This window comes from Geotrypetes seraphini, chromosome 18, assembly GCF_902459505.1.
Source record: "Geotrypetes seraphini chromosome 18, aGeoSer1.1, whole genome shotgun sequence".
Taxonomy (NCBI): domain Eukaryota; kingdom Metazoa; phylum Chordata; class Amphibia; order Gymnophiona; family Dermophiidae; genus Geotrypetes; species Geotrypetes seraphini.
The window spans coordinates 9,233,689-9,257,657 of record NC_047101.1 but is presented as its reverse complement, the minus strand read 5'-3'; the positions used below and the strand labels follow the sequence as shown (position 1 = coordinate 9,257,657).

The 23,969-nt window shown below is 44.6% G+C and overlaps 1 protein-coding gene across 5 annotated transcripts in view; it reads right to left on the bottom strand.

Annotated features, from left to right (window-relative positions):
• RAPGEF6 (Rap guanine nucleotide exchange factor 6) overlaps window positions 1-23,969 on the bottom strand; it is a 251,129-nt gene that overhangs the window by 193,744 nt on the left and 33,416 nt on the right. For all 5 annotated transcript variants that reach the window (XM_033926955.1, XM_033926960.1, XM_033926957.1 and 2 more), the window contains exons 2-4: window positions 10,921-10,991; window positions 6,496-6,552; window positions 5,768-5,851 (exon numbers count right to left, since the gene is read on the bottom strand). In XM_033926955.1, coding sequence (XP_033782846.1) covers window positions 5,768-5,851; window positions 6,496-6,552; window positions 10,921-10,991 — 212 coding nt within the window. The remainder of the gene's footprint in view (window positions 1-5,767; window positions 5,852-6,495; window positions 6,553-10,920; window positions 10,992-23,969) is intronic.

Genomic DNA, 23,969 nt, shown 5'->3' with positions numbered 1-23,969 from the left:
ACTTGGTATACCAAAAACTATATAAGATAGGGTATTTAATAAATATTTCACTTCCCATTTCACCATTGAAATATACAAAAGAAAGCTACTTAATTGATTTCAACAAAAATTCTATCGATGTAATATAAGGTATGATAGAAAATAGATATTGTAAAGTATATTATATTGCTTAAGGAGAGTGTGTTGCGCAGTGGTTAAAGCTACAGCCTCAGTATCCTGAGGTTGTGAGTTCAAACCCACGCTGCTCCTTATGACCTTAATCCCTCCATTGCCCCAGGTATATTAGATTCGTGAGCCCACCAGGACAGACAGGGGAAATGCTTGAGTGCCTGAATAAATTCATGTAAACCGTTCTGAGCTCCCTGGGGAAAACGGTATAGAAAACTGAACAAATAAATAAGTATATGAATACAAGTAAATATAAGAATCAATATTTTAAACGGTATGGTAAACGGTACCCCTTCCAAAACGTCAGGTGTGATCAGTGGAGTGCCTCAAGGCTCGGTCTTGGGCCCGATTCTATTCAACTTATTCATAAGAGATATGACCCAAGGACTTAGAGGAAAGGTATCAATGTTCGCCGACGACGCCAAACTTTGCAACATAGTAGGTAAAAGCATTTTGCCTGATAATATGACGCAAGATCTACTACTGCTTGAACGGTGGTCAGCAACATGGCAACTAGGCTTCAATGCTAAAAAGTGTAAGGTAATGCACCTGGGTAAGAAAAACCCGCACAGAACTTACATACTAAATGGTGAGACCTTGGCCAGGACCACGACGCAACGTGATCTAGGGGTGATCATTAGTGATGACATGAAGGTTGCAAATCAAGTGGAGAAAGCTACCTCCAAGGCAAGGCAAATGATGGGTTGTATCCGTAGAGGTTTTGTCAGCAGGAGACCTGAAGCTATGATGCCGCTGTACAGGTCCATGGTGAGGCCTCACTTGGGAGTATTGCGTTCAATTCTGGAGACCACACTACCGGAAGGATGTGCAGAGAGTCGAGTTGGTTCAGCGAATGGCCACTAAGATGGTCTGGGGGCTCAAAGATCTCACGTATGAAGAAAGACTGAATAAACTGAGGCTGTAGTCACTTGAGGAACGAAGAGAGAGGGGTGATATGATTGAAACATTTAAGTACATCACGGGCCGTAACGAGTCGGAAGAAGATATCTTCTACCTCATGGGACCCTCGACCACCAGGGGGCATCCGCTGAAAATCAGGGGAGGGAAGTTCCATAGCGACTCCAGAAAATACTTCTTCACTGAAAGAGTGGTGGATCATTGGAACAAACTCCTACTGCAGGTGATTGAGGCCAACAGCGTGTCGGACTTTAAGAGAAGATGGGATATTCACAGGGGATCCCTAGGGGAGTGAAACCAGAGGGCGGGTATTTGGAATGGGCAGACTTGGTGGGCTATAGCCCTTTTCTGCCGTCTTTTTCTATGTTTCTAATATTTTAGGTGATATTACACTTCTCCCTCCGTATTTGCGGTTTCAGCACTCACGGTTTCGCTTATTCACTATTTTTCATCTTGTACGTGCACATTTAATTTTCCTTCCACCTCCCCTTTTGTTTGACAAGGCAGATTAGCGCAAGGAAATAAACAAAACTGGAAATTACAAAAGAAGCACGCCAAAGCCGCTCTTCTGGTTTTGCCTGCTCCGCAGCTCTAGCAGCGACGTAGGATTGACGTGCAGGGCGGGATTTGTAGCTCATGGGTCTTGGGGAAATGGCCTGGCGGCGCAGAGCTGTGCCTGTGGGCGGGACTGGAAATGCAGAGCGGAGACTATGGATGGGCTAAGAGAGCTCTCGGAACAGAAAAGATGCTATTCAGTGTTTGTGGGCAGGGCTTAGAAGCACGAGGCAGTCTTTGGGGTGGACTCCCCTTGGCCCTGGTTGTAGGCCAATGACTGCCAGTGCAGAAGCCGGGGCCAGGATGAGCCGCACTGAGCTCCCGATCCTGCACTGCCTCCTTTTCTATTGGGACCAGAGGTTCGGGGAGCTCGGAGTTTCAGTGCTTGCTTTCCTGGACAAGCTGGGGCAGTTTGCACGGTAAGTGATTCCTGATAGGGATGGTTTGGCCCTTCAGATGTAGTTATTCACGATTTCATTAGTAAAAACGCTGGCTGTTACAAAAAACCGCAAACAACAAAAAGTTATTTGCGGTTTTTCCATATTTGCGGCTATGTTCCGCCCGCATCCACCGCGAATACGGAGGGAGAAGTGTACACTCACCCTGAGGAACCCTGGTTTTTGTCTCCACTCTTGAAGATGCTTTTCAGCAAAACACAGTTTGGTGTTGAGCGGGGCTTGGATTTATTCATCCAGAAACACATGTTTGAAGTGGATTTGAACAAATTTTCAAAGGTCTTTTGACAAAGGTTGAACAATATCCATCTACAGAGCATATTTGGAAGAATAATACTTTTTAATCTGGACTCAGCGATCAGTGGATGATCAAGGACTGTACTAACTTAAGTATATTAAGATATTGTGGTTTTGTCAGGAGTGGGGAGGATTGTAGTGTACTAGGCATATGTATTTATCAATAAAAACAATAAATGATTTGGAATAATATATTTCATGACAGTTGAGTGAAATAATATCAGTAGAATTTTTGTTGAAATCAATTAAGTAGCTTTCTTTTGTATATCGCATTAATGAATTTTAATGCGATATATTTGTATTCATGTATTCTTTTCTATGCAAAACTTTCATGTATATTCATTAAGGATATCCTGAAAATCTGGTTGGTTTGAGGCATAAATATAATACTTAGTTCATCCAGTTATTAATTTAAAAATTTTTTAATCTGTATTTTTATTCATAGCGATGCATCACCTTTCTGGCTTGCAGACAATCATAGCCACATTTTTCATGCAATTATATTTCAACAGCTGGCTGTCACTACAGTATCAACAAGGCACAATATACTGTCACATTAATTTATAAATGTATACAGTAAAGAAATCAACACAGTGAGACTACAATGATTAATTCATCTCATGCTAGCACATGAGGAATTTTCTTGTCTAAGGAGCTAAATTTCAGAAAACATGACACTTGAAAGGGGGTGGAAGGATGGGGGGCATTGCAGCAGACAGTATGGGAGCAGGTACACTGAGTAACACTATGAGGCATGTTTACTAAAGTGCATTAAAAATCATGGCCACAACGCTCAAAAACTCCCTGTGGCAGTAAGTCTTTAAAGCACTCTTTACTTAAGACCCACCTTTTCTCCTTGGACCTATAACAAAATCCCAGGAGCCTACCTCCTATCCTTCATTCAATGTTCATGTCCTCAGTTCTTAATCTTGTTGTAAAATGCATTGAATCCTACCTGAAATTTGCGGTATAGAAGAAAAATGTATGGTATGGTACAGGCACGGAAAGCTGTTCTGCCGATGCACAAAAAGGTTCTCCGTTGCTGCTACCAATCATTAGAGCAGCCACCAAGAATTCTATGCTAATGCATTACAAGGAGTTTATTAGTATTATAATGCTAATGCTGATGGTGTCTCATATACTGCTGTATCTCCTACTGAATTCAAAGCGGTTTACAAAAGATTACAAAAATTTACAAAGGGTGATTAAGAACAAAAATACTGACACTCAAAGTTATAGGGAACTACTTAAAACCAAAAAGAGGAAATATTTTTTCACTCAGAGAATAGTTAATAATAATAATAATAATAACTTTATTTTTGTATACCGCAATACCAAAGCTCTGGAACACACTGCCACAGGTTGTGGTAACAGCGGATAGCGTAGCTGGTTTTAAGAAAGGTTTGGACAATTTCCTGGAGGAAAAGTCCACAGTCTGTTATTGAGAAGGACATGGGGAAAGCCACTGCTTGCCCTGGATCGGTAGCATGGAATGTTGCTACTCTTTGGGTTTTGGCTAGGTACTAATGACTTGGATTGGCCACCCTGAGAATAGGCTATTGGGCTTGATGGACTATTGGTCAAACCAAGTAAGGCTATTCTTATGTTCCTATATTGCTAAACATCATGGTTCGAGTGATAGGTTTTCAGTAATTTACAAAATTTGCAGTAGCTAGGTCTAGTTCTAATTACCTTTGGAAGATAATTCCAGATTTTAGCACCCAGGTACTGAAATGTGCGATCATGATGTCATTTACATTAGACAGATTTTAATGATATAAATGTAAGTAAGACTTTGCTCTTGTGAAGTCTCGTGGTATCTACATTATGAAGTTGAAGACAGCTTGCACTTAATGAGGATGAATTTTGGACAGCTTTTGCCTTTAAAATAATGTAAGCAAATCTGAATTTGATCCTATCTTGTATTGGTAACCAGTGCAGATCACATAGTTCAAGTGTTAGTCTGTCAAATCGTTTTAGCCCACTAATTAGTTTGGCTGCCATATTTTGCAAGAGCTGAATTTTCTTTGTGATGCCATCATATAATGAATTACAGTAGTCAATTAGAGACAATATAGCTTGAGATACTGTGCGAAAGCTAATGTAGTCTAAAGATATTTCAATTCTGGGATGCACTGGGAGGGGTCTAAGGCCCTGATTGGCTGAGCACCAAGAAGGGACTAGCCCGCCATTTTGAAAAGGCGGGCCCGAAGAAAAAGGGAGTAGGCTGAACATTTCTACAAAAAGGTACTCGGGGGGGGGGGGGGGGGGTTCCCAAGGCATATAGCCGGGCGGGGGGAGGCCCACTGGACTATCAGGTATATTTTGGTGTTGGAGGCTCTGTGGGAAGGGGATTGGTGGGGGGGTTGGGGTTTGTTTGTTTTTTAGTAGTTACAGCTCTTGTGCTCACATGCACAAAAACTGCACCCAAAAATAAAAAAACTGTTAATCATGGATTCCCTTGCCGGCTCAAAAGCAGGAGCTGCCAGGGGAAGCCATGATTCAGCTAAGCCTGCAGCCGCCCCTCTTCCCTTTCTCAGCTGCAGGCAGGAGATGGAGCTGTACTTAGCGATTAGTTTTTTGAGCAGGCACCAGTTCCTCCCCTCTTTTACTGGTGCTGCCCCACATGAATAGCATGCATATAATTTGCATGCTATTGTGCTGAGCATCGCCAGTAAAAAAATATATATATATATATTGCTCCCAACATGGTATTTAAGATCGTGTTGTCAGAGCTTTGAGCATTGGTGTCCATGAGTTTTTTAACTCCCGGTATGTTAGCGCAGGCCCTGCAAACAGGCAGGCAAATGTGGTGTGAACTTAATTCCACTGAGATGGCATTTACATCCGGGGCTTTCTAGGTCAGGAACACTCAAAAGTATTTGGTTCAACTTTCCCTTTTTAGCCACCCCCCCCCCCCTCACCCCATCTTCTCCCTGTCCTCTCTCAACTGGAAAGTTCAGCATTACAGGGGGAGCATTAATATCCATGTTGAGTAGTTTCATATCTCATATCTGGGGACTTGAAAGAGCAGAGACAAAGTGTTAATTCCTTCCCCCCACCAACACACACCTTAGAAGGGAAACTCAGATGAACTTCAAAAGTCAAAGGGCACATCACAGCATACAGGCCAGCTGCTTTTCTTGGTTTGACATTCCACGTTATCCTCAGGCTGTCAAAGTTCTGAAATGCGCTCAGACTCCTGCCACCTACAATTACGGCAGACTCCGTGCATTCAAGTGACAGCAGATGCAAAGGCCAGGAATATGAAGCAACTAAGACAGACTCTCACGAGCGCCGACCACCAAAAAGACTGAAATCACATGGACTATATCAAATTGCTACTAATAATCTACAAACCAGTCTCTACATACCTGCATTGAGGCAAAAACATGGAGTCTTTCATAAGCACAGAGCCGGAAAGCAGAATATACCAACATCTGGCAAGACTTTCAGAGCTACAGAAGAGAGAAATCAGATATCTCTATTTAGTAAATGAATTTAAACAACAATAACTCAAATTTTCATGCACAGAATGAAAAATATTACAGCAGTGATTTCAAAATTTAAGGGTCACTGTGGATCTAGCTGGTTACATTTTTAAATATCCTTTTAAAGTTTTCCTTAGAAAAACACGTAAACTGTTCTTAAGCTTGTTGTTTGCTATGAATTCAGAAAGCACAAAGTATATTGAGATATGGAACAATGATCACAATAATCATCCATTATTGTTTAGAGTCAGGAAACCGTACATGCTGTCTTGTGTACGCACTGGCCGAACACCACATTGGCAGATAAGTAGCTACGCTGCTCTGGCAATAGGGAAATGAGACATTTTCATCCTGCAAGCTTTGCATGAGAGCCCATGTTTTCCATTTATGTGCATCCAGCCCTAAAGCTGATGCATTTCTCAGTGTTTGTTTGAAGGAAAGACAGCAGCAATTCTGCCTTTATTGGACCCTGGAGGAACCAAAAAGAAGAATTGCATCCCCTTCTTTACTGGAGCCGATTCAGGATATTTTGTAATCTCTGTCTTTTTATCTTTTTAAATAAAGTTTTTCCTCATCATGAATTTGGTTAACATTACTGTACAGATGCTTACCAAAAAAGAACTTGATTGCCGATATATCTTTCATACCGTGCAGTTGCAGACATCAATCTGCGAGAAATAAACAGTTTTATTCACATCAGAAACTGTGTTTCTAGGACAGTAATGAAAAACCCCAAGCACAATCTATATAATGTCAAGTAAAAACTATTTTGCTGAACAATCAAAAGGAAATTCTGTTCTGTACATTTCAGATATAAAGCAGGGTCTTCAAGCATTACTCAAATGGCATTTTTTTCTCATTATATCAGTAGAAAACATGAAATAAAGTTTGAAATTGCTTCAACAAAAAACAATTGTCCATGGTTATACAGCATGCTAGAAACTGAATATGAATTAGTTTTAATTTTACAAAGAGGTAAAATTAGTAAATCATTACCAAAAGAAGTATTATGGCTGTCATCTTGCTCAGAGTTTTGAGGCTGCTTTTAACTCCTTACTTCTACTCAGGAAAGGGAAGGGGGGGCAGTCCACCCCAGGCACCATCATGTTGGGGGCACTGGCACCGCTCCTCCTCTCCGCCCCCCCCCCCCCACCTCTTCCCACTCCTCCCCCCCACTGCATGTGCATCCCCTTCCCCATACCTCTAGTTGTTCATCGCCACGATTAACAACTTCAACATGCTCCTTGCAACTGCGTCAGTTCCCGCTGATGTCACTTCCAGGTGCCATGCATAGGAAGTGACATCAGAGGGAGAAGATACGGCTGCAAGGAGCACATTGAACTTGTATCCTCTCCCTCTGATGTCACTTCCTATGCATGGCACCTGGAAGTGACATCAGCGGGAACTGACGCAGTTGCAAGGAGCTCGTTGAAGTTGTTAATCGTGGCGGTGAACAAGTAAATGTTGCACACCTGTAACAGGTGTTCTCCATGGACAGCAGGATACAACAGCCACACAAACCCTCCCATCCCTACCCTTGCTGAATTTATTAGTATTTAGTACTATTTATTTTCCTTTTAAGCTACAGTATTTAACTGAAGGTATAGTGAGTGTTCTGTTGCTATTAACTACGTATGGGTAGGGAACTAGAGCATGAGCTCTGAACTTTAAAAGTTCATTCTGAGCTCTTGGACAAGGGCCGCTAGGCAACATCAAATGTGACGTCACCCAGGTGTGGCTGTTGTATCCTGCTGTCCATGGAGAACACCTGTTACAGGTGTGCAAAATTTGCTTGTTCACCGCCACGATTAACATCTTCAACGTGCTCCTTGCAACTGCGTCAGTTCCCGCTGATGTCACTTCCAGGTGTCATGCATAGGAAGTGACATCAAAGGGAGAGGATAAGGTCATGAGGAGCATGTTGAAATTGTTTGTAGTGGTGTGCGCCCCCCCCCTTCCCTTCCCCTGTACCTCTAGTTGTTCACCTCCGTGACCAACAACTTCAACGTGCTCCTCACGACTGCATCCTCCCCCTCTGATGCCACTTCCTATGTGCAGCACCCGGAAGTGACATCAGCAGGAACTGACGCAATTGCAAGGAGCACGCTGAAGTTGTTACAGCGGTGAACAACTAGAGGTACGGGGGAAGGGAAGGGGGTACATGCCACTGCAGGGAAGGAGCGAAGACTAAGGAGGGCACCACCACTCCGGGCGCCTCTCATCCTCGCTAAGCCACTGCCTACTCATTTGTAAAGTACCCACATCTATTTTAATCATTCCACTTTTAAGCAATTCCCTAAGCCCTATTTGTTGTCTATTTTGATTAGATTGTAAGCTCTATCGAGCAGGGATCGTCTCTTCAATGTACAGCGCTGCTATGTTTAGCAGCACTATAGAAATGTGTAGTAGTAGTATTGTAAGAACAAGAGAATTTGTGTAAAAGCAAGAGATTTAGCCCATCTTGTTGATCAAAAACACAATTATTCAACCCAGGTTTGTATATCAAGGAGAAATATTTATTGTGGACATTGTTGCATGACTGGCTCAGTGGCAGAACTGCACCCTGCCATGCAAAGGACACAAGTTGACTCCTGGCTCAGATATTCTACCCCTTGGGGACAGAATATCTGACAAAGCCCCAATCATTATACAACAGCTCAACCACGAGACTAGATTTGAGACCCATGACTGCAGATTTACAGGATCTCAGGTACATGACTCCCTTCCCTCCCACAAAGCGAATAATTGCTCTAAAGTCCATCAGAATGAAACAAAAACAAAAAAAAATGAAAATGTAAAAATGATTCAGCATTCTGAATATAGATTGGGATGCCAGAACTCAGCCCTAGAACAACTGAGCTGGAAGTACAAACAGGAAAAACAATTGCCAGGTCATTCATTCATAGGGGAGAGTGTGGTGCAGTGGTTAAAGCTATAGCCTCAGCACCCTTAGGTTGTTGGTTCAAAGAACCCATGCCGCTCCTTCTGACCCTTAGCAAGTCACTTAATCACTCCACTGTCCCAGGTACATTAGACAGATTGTGAGCCTGCCAGGGCAGATAGGGAAAAATGCTTGAGTAACTGAATAAATTAATGTACACCATTCTGAGCTCCACTGAGAGAACAGTATAGAAAGTTGAATAGTGTGAAAAGTTTCAGCCTCTGATAATCAGAGCTGGTATTGTGACATCATAATGCCTTATTCCACCAATAAGAGCCAACCTCATCAGTGATGTCACAATGGCTTGACTGTCCTATACTTGGCTCACTTTTACTACATTTTGAATTCTAGAGTGGTACAGTGGTTAAAGCTACAGCCTCAGCACCCTGAGGTTGTGGTTCCAAACTTATACTGCTCCTTGTGACCCAGGGCAAGTCACTTAATCCCTCCACTGCCTCAGGTACATTAGATATATTGTGAACCTGCTGGGAAAGACAGGGAAAAATGCTTGAGTACCTGAACAAATTTATGTAAACTGTTCTGTTTCTGTTGTAAGGGTGTTTATGTAGAAGGGCTATGATAAGCCTGGAGTGATGCCTATCCATTTATTTATTCAGTTTTTTATACCATTCTCCTAGGGCAGGGGTGGGCAACTCGATGACCGGATTCCAGTCGGCTTTTCAGGATTTCCCCAATGAATATGCATAAGATCTAATCTAATCTAATCTAATCCTTAGGTTTGTATACCGCATCATCCCCACGTTCGTAGAGCTCGACGCGGTTTACAGTAGGAGAAATAGGAAGGAACTACAACAGAGGGTTAGAGGTAGAAGTGTGAAGAAAATTTAGAGGACTTGGGATGCCAAGATATAAGTTTCCTTGATTCCTAAGTTGGAGGGAGACTTACATTTTTTGAGAAAAGCCAGGTTTTCAGATGTTTGCGGAAAACTTGGAGAGAGCTCAAGTTCCGAAGAGGGGAGGTAAGGTTGTTCCAGAGCTCAGTGATTTTGAAGTGGAGGGAGGTCCCTAGCTTTCCTGTGTGGGAAATGCCTTTTAGCGAGGGGAAGGATAGTTTTAATTTGTGGGAGGATCTGGTGGTATTAGGGTTTGAGGAATTCCAAGAAAGAGGGATAAAGGGAGGGAGGATACCTTTTTGGATTTTGAAAGTTAAACAGGCGCATTTATAGTGGACCCTGGCGATTATCGGAAGCCAGTGGAGCTTGGCCAGGAGCGGGGAGACATGTCAAATTTACTTTTAGCGAAGATGAGCTTGGCCGCGGCATTCTGAATCCGTTGGAGTCTGTGGAGGTTTTTCTTAGTTAGGCTTAAGTAGATAGAGTTGCAATAGTCCAATCTGGAGAGGATGATGGATTGGACAAGGAGGGTAAAATGTTTTTGATGGAAGCAGGATCTAACTTTCCTCAGCATGTGAAGGCTGAAAAAGCATTTTTTTACCAAGGATTGGAGGTGGTCATTGAAGTACAATGTGGAATCAATGATGATGTCCAAGACCATGCTCGAGAATTCAAGCTGCTGAGAGGAGCCAGAGAGTAGTGGGATGGAGGTGGGTAGGTGATCTAGTTTTGGACCGAGCCAAAGAAGTCTTGTTTTGGACTCATTCAATTTCATTTGCACAGTGTGGGCCCAGGATTGTAGGCTCATTATACAAGAGGATATGTTCTGAGACAGGTCGGTGAGGTTCGAATCGGTCTCGAGGAGGACAAGGATCTATTTGCATGCACTGCTTTCAATGCATATTCATTGGGGAAATCCTGAAAACCTGACTGGATTCTGGCCCTCAAGGACCGGAGTTGCCCACCCCTGCCCTAGGACAACGGTATAAAAAACTGAATAAATAAATGGATAGGCATCACTCCAGGCTTATCATATCCCCTCTACATAAACACCCTTACTTTTCTCTGTCCCTGTTTTTTGGATTATTCGTATTTTTTCTTTGATTTCCCTTTTGTATTTTGTTAAAAATTTTCAATAAAATTTCATGGAAAAAAAAAAAAAAGATGAGTCTCAACTTGGTTTCAAGCAAGAACACACAGCTCCTTAAATAAATTTCATTGTGAAATGAGAATTCTCCTACCTCAGTTGATGCTCCCTGAGATGGGACAAGATGTCCATCCCATGAAGACAGCAATAAATAGTATGTAAATCCTGCAAAGAAAAAAAAATATAAAATTTATGAACAAAATGTTGAAATGCTTCCTATTCACCCTGGCACACAGAAAACTTAACTTCAGATTCTTAACATTTTTGTAGCCAATAAAACTTAATCTGACAATTTAGGGATCCTTTTACTAAACCCACATTAAGTGTTAACATATCGTTAACACATAGTGACAGGCAAACTAAGCCTTTTTTCTGAAGTTAGCTCATGTGACAGCTACTTTAAAAAAATATATTTTTACTGGGGTTGTGTCATGGGGGAGAATGGATATTAACCAGCAAGTGCTTTCATAGTAGCATGCTAACTGGTTAACACAGAGTTAACATAGGAGCACTTTACAACCTCAGATACAAGGGATCGGCAGAGGAGGTGCGAGGGCAGGGAGGGGGGACAGGGTACAGAGCCTGACGGCGGCGGCCTGAAATAATTCTGGGAGGCATGCGCTGGCCCAAATATAAACCGGGACCCCCATTTTTGGGCCCAAAAATCCCAGTTTATATTTGAGTATATACAATAAACCTTCTCTCAGATAAAATACAATAAACCCAGTAAAAACCTATAAATCCTGTTCTTTCCCTTTAAGTACTCAACCCCTTCCTTAGCTCGATCTTTGGTGGGGAGTCAGGGAACCCAACTTAAAACAAGCAAAAACAAGAAATCTCTCACAAGGACATATGTGTGTGTGTGTGTGAGGGGGGGGGGAATCCAGCATATACGGAAATCTTGAAAAGAAAAGCAGCATTTTCAGCAGGGGGGAGGTGTGACTATCTTATAGAAGTGTGAAAGCAATCAACATAGGAAATCAAAAAAAGGAAAGCTTCAATTACACCTGGTCCAAAATGTTAAGAACTGTGTCAACTGAAACAGTAAGCATCCCCTGCACCCACAATATGAACACAATGGGTTTAGGTTAGCAAAGATGCAGGCAGTGGCCTAGGTTCAAGGTGGAGGAGTGGCTTAGTGGTTACAACCCTAATGTTGAGAGTTTGATTCCCTGCAACTCTGGGCAAGTCACTTCATTGCCTTATGTAAACTGCTTTGATTGTGTAAACTACACAGAAAAAGTGGTGTATACCTTCCCCTTCAAAATGGTGCCTCCTCCATAAATATTTTGCTGAAAGCCCCTTGTTCCTACCTCTCCTGCAAAGCCTTAAACTTAGCAGAAGGTAGCCGTGAATTTCACAAAACTCACATTTAATAGAAAGATAGTGTTGCCACAGGACCTCCCGATATCTTTCTCCAATAAAATTAGCCTACTGCTCAGGAGCAATAAATGAGATGGCCCTGCTTACATAATCCTCTAGCAGCCTATTGAATAGATTGGAAGGTTCCACAGCAAATTTGTTAAAAGTAAAAAGTGCTCGTGTTCTGTCTCTGTCCTAGCAGTGTGGAGGGGTCGCTGGGCCCCCTTCTTGACTACCCTCCTCTCTCCATACTGTGGGGGGCTGTTCCAGCAGAATTTACACCACTAGCCACAGGGCTCACCAACCTTGACAGAAGTTAATTACAAATCAACTTCCTGACATCACAGAACCTTGCACTCTTCAATGCCTCCTCCTCAGAGTCATTCAATTTGGCAAATCTCTAGCCAGAATCTGGAAACATCTCCAGTATACAACAGGCTCAACACAAATTTTGGTCAGACAGCTTTCTGATTCATTGAAAAAACTATACGGGTGCTAGTTAAAAGATACATCCTTTTTTTTTAAAGGTTGCATTTCTTTGGTTGTCAACTTAAAGTGGTGCTAGAGAGTTTCTTTAAGTATATGGGATGTTTTATGCATATTCAGAAAATACTGTAAATACATATAAGTTTAACTGTTATCTGTAAAAAGCAAAAGAATGTCTTTGTCTAGATGAGACCTGCCTCTTAAAGTGACATACTAGCTGAACATTGGCAGACTGGAGTGACGTGTCACCAGTCATTGCAAGAGTACATAAGCAGGCCCCCCGTCTCTGATCAAGGGGAGGAGACCCCACTCTCCACAAGGACCAGTTAGTCCTTCGGAGAGACAACCCCCCCCCACACACACACACACACACAGAATGTTTTACAGAGTTGGCAATGCATGTAATGCATATAATTAATTGGCAATTTAATCAAGTTTAACTGGATATAAATTGAATATTATCTTGATTAAAATACATGTCTGTGTATGAGTTATTGGCATAGAATACCCTGTATGTTGGAATGCGGCGCAGCACATGCGTACTCAACCCTTGTCCATTAACAGTCAGCATATTTCATTAGTTCACCACCATCAGCACTTGTTTCCGGAACATGTTCAATTATCTTAGTCTAAGAACTTTCAAATAATATCATAAGAGAGTTGCCATACTTGGACAGATGTCTATCAAGACCAGTATCCTGCTTCCAACAATGGCCAATCCAGGTTACAAGTTACCTCACAAGATCCCAAAACAGTAAATATACATGGCAAAGTATTACACAATGCAATGCAAAGATATAAAATCCAGATCAGTAAATAGTAAGGAGAAGGAGAAACCTGTAGAAATAAGGTAGAGAAGGGGAATTATATATCATCACAAAACAGCTCACATCCCTGTTGGCTGACCCATGGGCCTACCTACTGCTTAAATTATTTTTTTTAAAAACCCTTCACTCCTTGCTACTGAGATTATTCTGCCAAGGGTGACAGATGGCCAGCCCACAAAAGTCAGAGGTGAAAAAATATAAGTTTTGCAGGACACAAACAGGTTCGATATTCTAGGTCAAAGCATGCAAGCTATGCACAGTAAATATCAGTTTATGGCCCTTGCCATTGTATAGTATATGTCTGAACTAGGCCTTTCTAACAGAAATGAATAAAATGGTGTGGTAGTTTTGCCAGTCCACTTTTAAAAGTAATATATAAATAAATAAGAAATAAAATGAAATAAGATAATACCTTTTTTATTGGACTAATCAAAAAGCACAGTTACTTACCGTAACAGGTGTTATCCAGGGACAGCAGGCATATATTCTCACATGTGGGTGATGTCATCTACGGAGCCCCAGCGCGGACAGCTTTTCAAGCAAACTTGATTGAAGTTTCAAGTTTGCTATGCTGCACTACGCATGTGCATGCCTTCTTGCCCACTAGAGGGCGCATCCCCACCTCGTGGTCCTCAGTTCCATAGCCAGCAAAGAAGCCATCCCCGGGGAGGAGGGCGGGTTGTGAGAATATATGCCTGCTGTCCCTGGATAACACCTGTTACGGTAAGTAACTGTGCTTTATCCCAGGACAAGCAGGCATGATATTCTCACATGTGGGTGACCTCCAAGCCAACCAAAAAAGGGCAGGTGGGAGGATGGCAATTTAGGAAAACAGATTACGCAAAACCGACTGGCCAAACCGGCCGTCGCTTCTGGACAACGTATCCAGACAGTAGTGGGAGGTGAAAGTATGAACCGAAGACCAAGTGGCAGCCTTACAGATGTCCTCCACCGGAGTAGACCGGAGGAAAGTGACAGAAGCTGCCATCGCTCAGACTTTATGTCCCGTAACCCGACCATGCAGCGCGAGACCAGCCTGAGCGTAGCAAAAAGAAATACAAGCAGCCAACCAGTTAGACAAGGTGCGCTTGGAAACAGGACGTCCTAACCGATTAGGGTCGAAGGACAAAAATAATTGAGGAACCTTCCGATGAGACTGAGTGCGTTGAAGATAAAAAGCCAACGCCCTCTTACAGTCAAGCATGTGGAGCGCCACCTCGCCAGGATGCGAATGGGGCTTCGGAAAGAACACCGGAAGAACAATGGACTGATTGAGGTGGAAATCAGACACAACTTTAGGTAAAAACTTTGGATGGGTGCGAAGAACCACCTTGTCATGATGGAACACAGTAAAAGGCGGGTCCGCAACCAAAGCCTGCAACTCACTAACTCGCCTAGCTGAGGTAAGTGCAATCAGAAAAATCACCTTCCAAGTGAGAAACTTAAGATGAGATTTGTCAATAGGCTCAAAAGGAGGCTTCATCAACTGAGCCAAAACCACATTAAGATCCCAAACTACAGGAGGGGGTTTCAGAGGGGGATGAACATTCACCAGACCCCGCATGAAACGAGTCACCAGAGGATGAAGAGAGAGAGACCGACCCTCAAGATGCCGATGGAACGCCGCAACAGCACTAAGATGAACACGAATGGAAGTCGTCTTCAGCCCAGACTTGGACAAATGTAACAAATATTCCAGAACCGAAGACACCGGAGCCGAACTCAGATCCAGACGGTACGAGGAACACCAGGATGAAAATCTGGTCCACTTCTGGGAATAACAAAGCCGAGTCGAGACCTTGCGCGAGGCTTCCAAAACCTCCCTGACAGACTGCGAAACAGAAACCGAAATCAAGGGGAAAGGAACCAAGCCATCAGATGTAAGGACTGAAGATTGGGATGCAACAGCGAACCCCGACTCTGAGACAGCAGAGAGGGAAAGACAGGCAGAAGCAGAGGCTCCCTGACACTGAGTTGAAGGAGCAGGGAGAACCAGTGCTGACGAGGCCAACGAGGCGCAATGAGAATCATAGTGGCTCTGGACGATTTGAGATGAACCAGCGTCCTCAAGATCAGAGGGAAAGGAGGAAACGCATAAAGGAACCTCCCTCCCCAGTCGAGAAGAAAGGCATCGGCCTCTAGACGGTCCGGGGAGTACATCCGAGAACAATAGAGGGGCAGTTTGTGAGTCTCCGGGGAGGCAAACAGATCCACCTGAGGAGTCCCCCAGCGGTCGAAAACCTCGTGCAGAACTCGGGAGTTTAGTGACCACTAGTGCGGCTGGAGAAGACGACTGAGTTTGTCGGCCAGACAATTCTTCTCTCCCTGAATGTAAACCGCCCGCAGGAAGATGTTCTGGGAGACCGCCCATTCCCAAAGGCGCAGGGCTTCCCGGCACAGGGGCCAGGAGCCCGTCCCCCCTTGCTTGTTCACATAGTACATTGCCACCTTGTTGTCCGTCCGCACGAGGACTACCTGATCGTGCAGCAGGTGGCAAAAAGCTCGAGCGGCCAGAAAAATGGCACGAAGCTCCAACACATTGATGTGACAAAGACGGTCCTCCGCTGACCATAGACCTCGAGTCCGCAGACCGTCGAGATGAGCCCCACACGCGTACTCCGAGGAGTCCGTGGTCAGGACCTTGCGATGCGGAGGGATGAGAAAGAGCAAACCCCCGGAAAGATTGGAAGAGGTGGTCCACCAACGGAGCGAGCATCTCAAGGAAGGAGTCACTGTTACAGGAAAGGACAGCGGGTCCCGATCTTGACGCCACTGGGAGGCCAAGGTCCACTGAGGGAGTCTCAGGTGCAATCGGGCGAACGGTGTGACATGAACCGTCGACGCCATGTGGCCAAGTAGAATCATCAGACGGTGTGCCGAGACGGAGCGCTGCAGCGAAATCTGACGGCACAGTTGAAGTAGAGCCTCTGCCCTCGGAGGGGGGAGGAACGCACGAAGGTGAACTGTGTCCAGCACGGCCCCGATAAACTGAAGGGATTGAGCAGGGCACAGCTGCGATTTGGGAAAGTTCACTTCGAACCCCAGACGTTGAAGGAAGATGATAGTCTGTTGGGTCACTAAGATAACCCCCTCCCTGGATGATGCCTTGATCAGCCAATCGTCCAGGTAGGGAAAGACCTGTAGCCCCTGAGATCTTAGGGCAGCCGCGACTACCACCATACACTTCGTGAAGACTCGAGGCGACGACGCCAGCCCGAAAGGGAGGACCCGATACTGAAGGTGCAACTCCCCCTCCTGGAACCGTAAGAACTTGCGGAAGGCGGGATGCACCGGAACATGAGTATACGCTTCCTTCAAGTTTAGGGAGCACATCCAATCCCCGTCCTGCAACAGAGGGTAGAGAACCGGAAGCGACAACATACGGAACTTCTCTCGGACCAGGAACTTGTTGAGCTTCCGGAGGTCCAAAATGGGGCGTAAGTCCCCGGTCTTCTTTGGGACCAAAAAGTAACGGGAGTAAAACCCCCGCCCCCGTTGGTTTGGGGGGACCGGCTCCACCGTCCGAAGGCTCAACAAGGCCCTGGCCTCCGAGAGGAGAAGAGGAAGCTGGGCTCGACTGTAAGGAGAGGCCCCTGGCGGTTGTTCCAGTGGCGTGGTTGAGAAGTTCAGCGAGTAACTCTCGGAGATGAGACGGAGCACCCAAGCGTCTGACGTGATCATAGCCCAGGCCGAATGAAAGGCCCGCAGCCGGCCCCCGATGGGCAGGGGGTCCGGCGAAAGTGCGGAGGGGGCCCGCCCCCATCCGCTCATCACGTCAAAAAGACGGCGCCGGCTTAGACGCCCCTTGCACCTGAGGTTTTTGTTGGCCCGCTCTGCCCTGCTGCTGGGGGCGCCAGGGCGGGGGCCTAGAGAATGCCGGTGTAGACTTTTGAGGGTATCGCCGCGGTGGAGGTCTAAACGGCTTCTGCGGCGGCACCCGGGGTTTAGGACGGACCAAGGAGGCGATGGAGCGCTCATGTTCGGACAGGCGTTTGGTCGCCGCCTCCAGGGACTCATCGAACAATTCCGATCCAACACATGGCAGATTAGCCAGGCGCTCCTGCAAGTTCGGGTCCATATCAACCGTCCGGAGCCAAACGAGACGGCGCATCACTACTGCAAAGGCGGAGACCCTGGAGGCCAACTCAAATGCGTTGTAAATGGCATGAAAAAGGTATAGACGCAGCTGTGACAAGTTGGCCATAAAAGTACCAAAGTCCCCCTTATGGGAATCCGGCATGACCCCATGATAACGGGGTAACGCCTTCACCATCTGCCTCAGATAGGATGAAAAAGTGAACGCATAATTTAGGACCCTGGCCGCCATCATGGAATTGGAGTAGAGGCGGCGACCAAACTTGTCCATGGTCCGCCCTTCCCGTCCGGGAGGCACCGCAGCCGAGACCCTAGAAGGCTGAGACTTTTTTAACGCCGACTCCACCAGCTACGACTGGTGAGACAGTTGCGCTTTCTCGAAGCCCTTGCACGGGATGGTACGGTACTTCGACTCCATCTTTGATGGAACCGCTGTGACTGTAAGAGGGGAGTCCAAATTTCTCAGGAAGGTCTGATGGAGGACTTTATTGAGAGGCAGACGAGGAGTCTCCCTCAGGGGAGAAGGCAAATCCTGCTCCTCCAAAAATTCCTTCGTATATTGAGAACCGTATACCAGATCCAGGTCCAAAGCCCTCCCCATATCAAGCACAAATCTTGAAAAGGAGGAGGGTTTGGAAGGCGGGGAGGGAGATCGAGAAGCCCGCACCGCCAAAAAAGAAGGGGAAGCCTCACGGGAATACCGAGGTTCCCTACCAGTGCCAGACCCCGACCCGAGGGCGAGGAGCCCCGGGAGGACCTCGACGAGGAAGAAGTGGAAGAGATCCTCCTAACCCTACGCACCTTGTCCCGCGGCCGCACACTCCGCTCAGGCTGGTCAACCGAGGTCGAGGGCAAGGTCGGGGTCGAGACCGGAATCACCCCGGGGCCCGAAGTCGAGGGAACCGAGACCGAGACCGCCGAAGCAATGAGTGCACGGAGTAAATCCTGAAAAACAGGAACTCCCATCATAGCCAGTAGATCCGGGGCCGGCGGGTGCTCCCTCGAGGGCGACCTCGGTCTCGAGTATTCCTGCGGGGCACCCGACTTCGATGCTCGGGGCGGGGCCGAGGACGACCCACCCGCCCCCGTCGATGAGCCCGAGGATGGCTTCTTCGAGGCTGGAACAGAAGAAGGAAGTGAGGACTTACCCACCGTCGACTTCGGGGTCGAGGACGCAGGCTTAGACGAAGCGGGCTGTCGGGGCGAGGTCGAGGGAGTCGAGGTCAAGGCCGGGGCCGAAGCCGAGGCCGACGTCGAGGCCTTCCCCGCCGCGGGGTCCACAGCAAAGAGCTCCGCCATTCGGGCACGACGGCGGCGGAGAGCTCTCGTCTGAAACGTCGAGCACCTGGTACAGGGGTCAGTCGGGTGCTCAGGACCTAGACACAATAAGCACCACCGGTGGGGATCGGTAATTGAAAGCAACCGATCGCACCGGGTGCACTTTTTAAAGCCCGTCAAGGGACGGGACATGAACTCAAAAATGGCCGGGAACGAACGAGGTCCCGCGGCCGCGGCTACCGGGAGCCCCCGGAGCCGAACAAACAACTTTTTTTTTTTTTCGACGATAACTAATACACGAACGAATGAAAACAACAAATCAAGCACAGCGACCGAGAAAACACTCCCAGCCGCGGTGTCAGAAGGCAAAAGATATAGAGCACAATTTCCACAGGGCTTCTGGCTCCGCGGAAAAAACTGAACTGAGGACCACGAGGTGGGGATGCGCCCTCTAGTGGGCAAGAAGGCATGCACATGCATGGTGCAGCATAGCAAACTTGAAACTTCAATCAAGTTTGCTTGAAAAGCTGTCCGTGCTGGGGCTCCGTACATGACGTCACCCACATGTGAGAATATCATGCCTGCTTGTCCTGGGATAAATGTACTTAGTCAATCTTAAAAAAAAAAAAAAAAAGTTATCAACTTATTTGTTTTCTATCTATATATTACCTCTAACAGAAATGAAATATGTTCACCATAGAAAGTTTCTCAAAGCATGCCATCCAAAACAATGCTAACATGGGAAAGGAAAATTAAAAATTAATTTTATCCCATCACAGGCTGGACATGCAAAAGATGGAGTAACCCGATTATGCATTTATTCTCTAATCAATGGATGCTTTCAAGCTGTAAAACGAAAGATTACGTGAGAACTTCTTGAGCTAACAGATGACTCTAAAATGAAGTTTAAAAGAAATGAAGCAACACAAAATGTGTATAAAAATAATGTTCTAAAATAAATTTCCATGGTTACTTTGGTCAGCTGCTTTGGTTGATATCTCTAGGGTCTTCCTCTTCCTTCCAGCATTGGCTCCACCCCTCCTCACGTCGTCCATCAATCCTACCCTGGTCCTCCACCCAGAAAAATTTGTGAATGGTCTCTTTATGATGAATTTCTGACTCACCAGAAGATCTGTGTCACCTCCCCACCATATCTTCAGTTTCAGGTCCAATACATTACACATATGGAACAAAAACATTAGCCTTAATGTAGAAGCCAACAGTGTCTGATGTACATTAGGATAAGAACCAGCAAACTTGTTAATTAACAGCTTGAAAAGAAACTACCCCCCCTCCCTGCTTTTACAAAGCTGCACTAGCGGCTGCGGTAACTGCCCCAAGCTCATATGGATTTAAAGGGCTTCGGGGCTTTTGCTGCACGGCTTTGTAAAATAAGGGGTAGGTGATCTATACTGTGTTACAATCCTGATGTACTATAAGAAGGGGTATGCTATTTAAAAGTGTTACTGTGAAGGGAAAATATTCTGTAAACCAGTAAAGTCAGAAGTAGTAATGAAACATGGGGAGAGAGTAAGGGAGATGTTTGAAGGAAAGAGTGCAATAGAGGGGAAAAAAAACAACCCTCCCCTTATACCTTTTACACACCCGTGGCCTGGTTTTTGCTTCCTAGACTAGAGATTGTCAATTAGTGCATACAGCTACATGTCACATCTGCATACTTGATCATAAACTGAAATAGGCTTTTATAAGTGAAAGAGAAAGGAAGAGCCTTAGAAAGAGTTTCATAATTAATTTTTTAAAAAATTCAGAAAAATTAACAAGGGGATCCTTAGACCTGCTGATAGGTTCTTCAGTGAGTTTTATTATTTGTAAAATAGAATTTCAATATTTGTATTTTTTACTGTATTATTGTATTTCGCTGATTGTCCAACTCTTTTTAATGTAAACCACCTAGAACTTTTGATTATGACGGTATAAAGGAATAAAGTTATTATTATTAAAGTTATTATTCAATTCCCAGGCACATGGGGAGGAGATCCCTAGGGCTTTGCTGTTCTCGATACCCCAGGGAGTAGACGGGAAGGGAAAGAAGTGGAGAATCACTAAATGGCAGGAAGTGTGCTGTTCACACACTTTTCTGTGAATTATAGCCATCTCCCTCTCCTGTCTATCCAGCCCCCTTTCCTCTTCCCCGCTCGCTTCACGTTGCAGAATCACTGCACCCTCCCTGTTCTGCCCCCATAGTTGAGCATTGCAATACTATATAAATTAAAGCTAGCATCTACTTCCTGGTAAGACTTATCTGTTTTCACAAGTCTTTCTTCATTATATGTGAGCCATTTCCTCCAGTTGCTGAGAAACCTGCCAGGTTCTGTCTTCAGCTCCCCAAGCACATGCTTTGACTCTGTTGGTCATTTCCTGAACCCACTAATCTTATGGGTATTCTCTGCACCCCTCCGTGAACAGCAGAATTCTTCATCTTGAGATCAAGAGCAAGCTGCCCCCAACTCTCTTCGGGGGGGGGGGGGGAGGGAACATCCTCTTTCACCACAAAGCGATCAATATCCTTTGAGAAGAGGCTTTTTTAAAAAAATTTTTACAAGATCAAGATCTTTCCTGCACTGAGCTCTATATCTGTCCAGTCACCTTTTTCACTGAAGTTTAATTTCAACTTCCGCAATAATTTAGAAACCATCTCTCCAGATGGGCAGAATTCTTCATTTTCAACTATTTACAAGCCTAAATTTATCTGTTTTACTTATCTGTAATAGATAGTTAGAAGTTACAGTACTACATCCATCTTCCTTTAAGGTTAAACTTGGTTTAACTGGCTTTTTAATAATGCACAGAAAAGGGTGTGAACAACTGCCCTTTAGTGATTCTCCACTTCTTTCCCCTCCCCTCTACTCCCTGGGGTATCGAGAACAGCAAAGCCCTAGGATCTCTTCCCCATGTGCCTGGGCATTTAAGAACCTCTCAGCAGGTCCAAGGACTCCCCTGTTAATTTTTCTGAATTTTTTTTTTATTTTAATTATGAAACCTTTTCCAAGGCTCTTCCTTTCTCTCTCGCCTAATGAAAGCCTATTTCAGTTTATGTTCAAGAATGCAGATGACATGTATTCTAATGCCTGTAGCTGCATTCTTTCCAAACAGGTGGCAGTCTGACAAGTTTGATCTAAGTTATGCAAACAGATAAGTATTTTGCACTTTGTTTTATATGCCTAATATACTCTGAGAACAGATTAAGGGAGGTAATTTTTTTTCTTCCTTCAGCTGGCACAAAGTTATGTTACCTACACCCAGTGCATGCAGTTGTATAATGAAAATTTACTGTAGCTATTCTTTACACCAGACCCATTTGCATCCCATAAGAACCAAAGCTCCACACCCATGTTAAAGACAAGGATTATGGAATTTCAGTTAATACTAAAAGCTATAGAGTCACATACTAGCCACAGTGACTTTAACAGAATAACCACGCCCTGCAGTCTGGATAAAACTCGTTGAATCTGAGTTTGCATCTTTGGCTATAGTTTTAGTAGAGGAAGCAATCCCCCCAATCCCCCAAAAAAGTTAAGCATTGATTTTAGAGGAAGCTAAACTCTGGGCCTCAGAATAATTAATACAGTATATAAACATGTCAGGATCAGCGTCACAAGGGATAGCCAACAGTCACACCAAACCAACACATACTATCCAACTGCTTTCTGGTGTACGGGATGCTATTTTGAGTACTTCTTCTGATGTACTCCATCTTCAACCTGTTGACGGCAACGGGCGACTTCAAAACTTTTCGAAAAGAAATCAAAACCCTACTTTTCAAAAAATTTATCCAGATATCTTAACCCAATCCTTCCCCCTCCCCCTAGATAAATTATCCCCCAAAGCCTCCACTTAAATAATCTCTTCCTCCCCAAAACACCAACCAAGTATTCAGATCCCTGAAATGTAACGTGAAAAGAATTATACAGAAGTTATCTACCCATCTGCCAGAAAATAATTCTCTCAAAACTTAATATAATTGGATGAACTTGGCACAAGGAACAAACAGATAAACAAGCAAGTTTGAAAGTGGACCAGATTAACATAACAACTAGATTGATTTCCCAAAAGGGGAAAGCATGTTTTCCTGCAGGGGACCCCAGGAATGGAATCGGCTACCTTTGTGCATTAGAAAGCAATGCGATTTTGATGTTTTTAAGAAGTTATTGAACACACCAGTGTCAAAACGCCAATAACAAAAAAAAAAGAAGTTATTGAAGACATCTATTTTGTAACATGAAATATGGGCATTAAGGCATTTGCAATTGTGTAAGCACTGGTCGCTTATTTGTGTTTTATATGGTTTTTTTTATTATGTGAGATGCCTTGGGAAAGGCGGGTTATAAATAAAACAAAAAAAGGGTCAAATACAAAAGCGTCTCTCCACTCCTGAAGGAGTTACACTGGCTCCCCGTGAAGAGAACAGTACAAGACAGCATGGGGATAACTCCACAGGACTTAGCGCAGACATTACAGTTATGCACGCCTTCCTCAATGCAACGGTACAAACTAGCCTCACAATGCAGGTTAAAAAGCCTTAGCCAATAGGGAGAGGAGGAGATGGTGGATGGGCAGACTGAATGGGCCATTTGCCCCCCCCCCTATCTACTATAATGTTTCTATGTTCAGTAAATAAGAAGATGGGAAAATATAGAACACAGAAGCCTAAAAACACTGGCAAGTCAGTTCATGGCCAATGAATGAAGCAATTGGAAAGACTATTCATATGAAGATGTGACACCCACAAGAATAACCCCCCTACCCATGATAATCACCAAGGAACAAAGACTAGCCTGCAGAAGCTTATCTGTAGATGTTTGTTCATGGAACACATTAGCAAGTGAAATAGGCACATAAGCAGAGCAAACACACAAAGAACAAATCTCATCACAAATCAGATTCTGAAAGCAAGCAATCCTATGCACTAATCAATATATCTTAGGACATATTTAGCACAGCATGCAGATAACATGGCCCTGCTAGGTTACCATTTCTGCAACTAAGATAATAAGTTTCTAATATTGAAGGATCCAAGTGGAGCAGGAGGGTAGCTGAAAACTGAGGCAAAAAGAGTCACAATTTTTCTTATAAA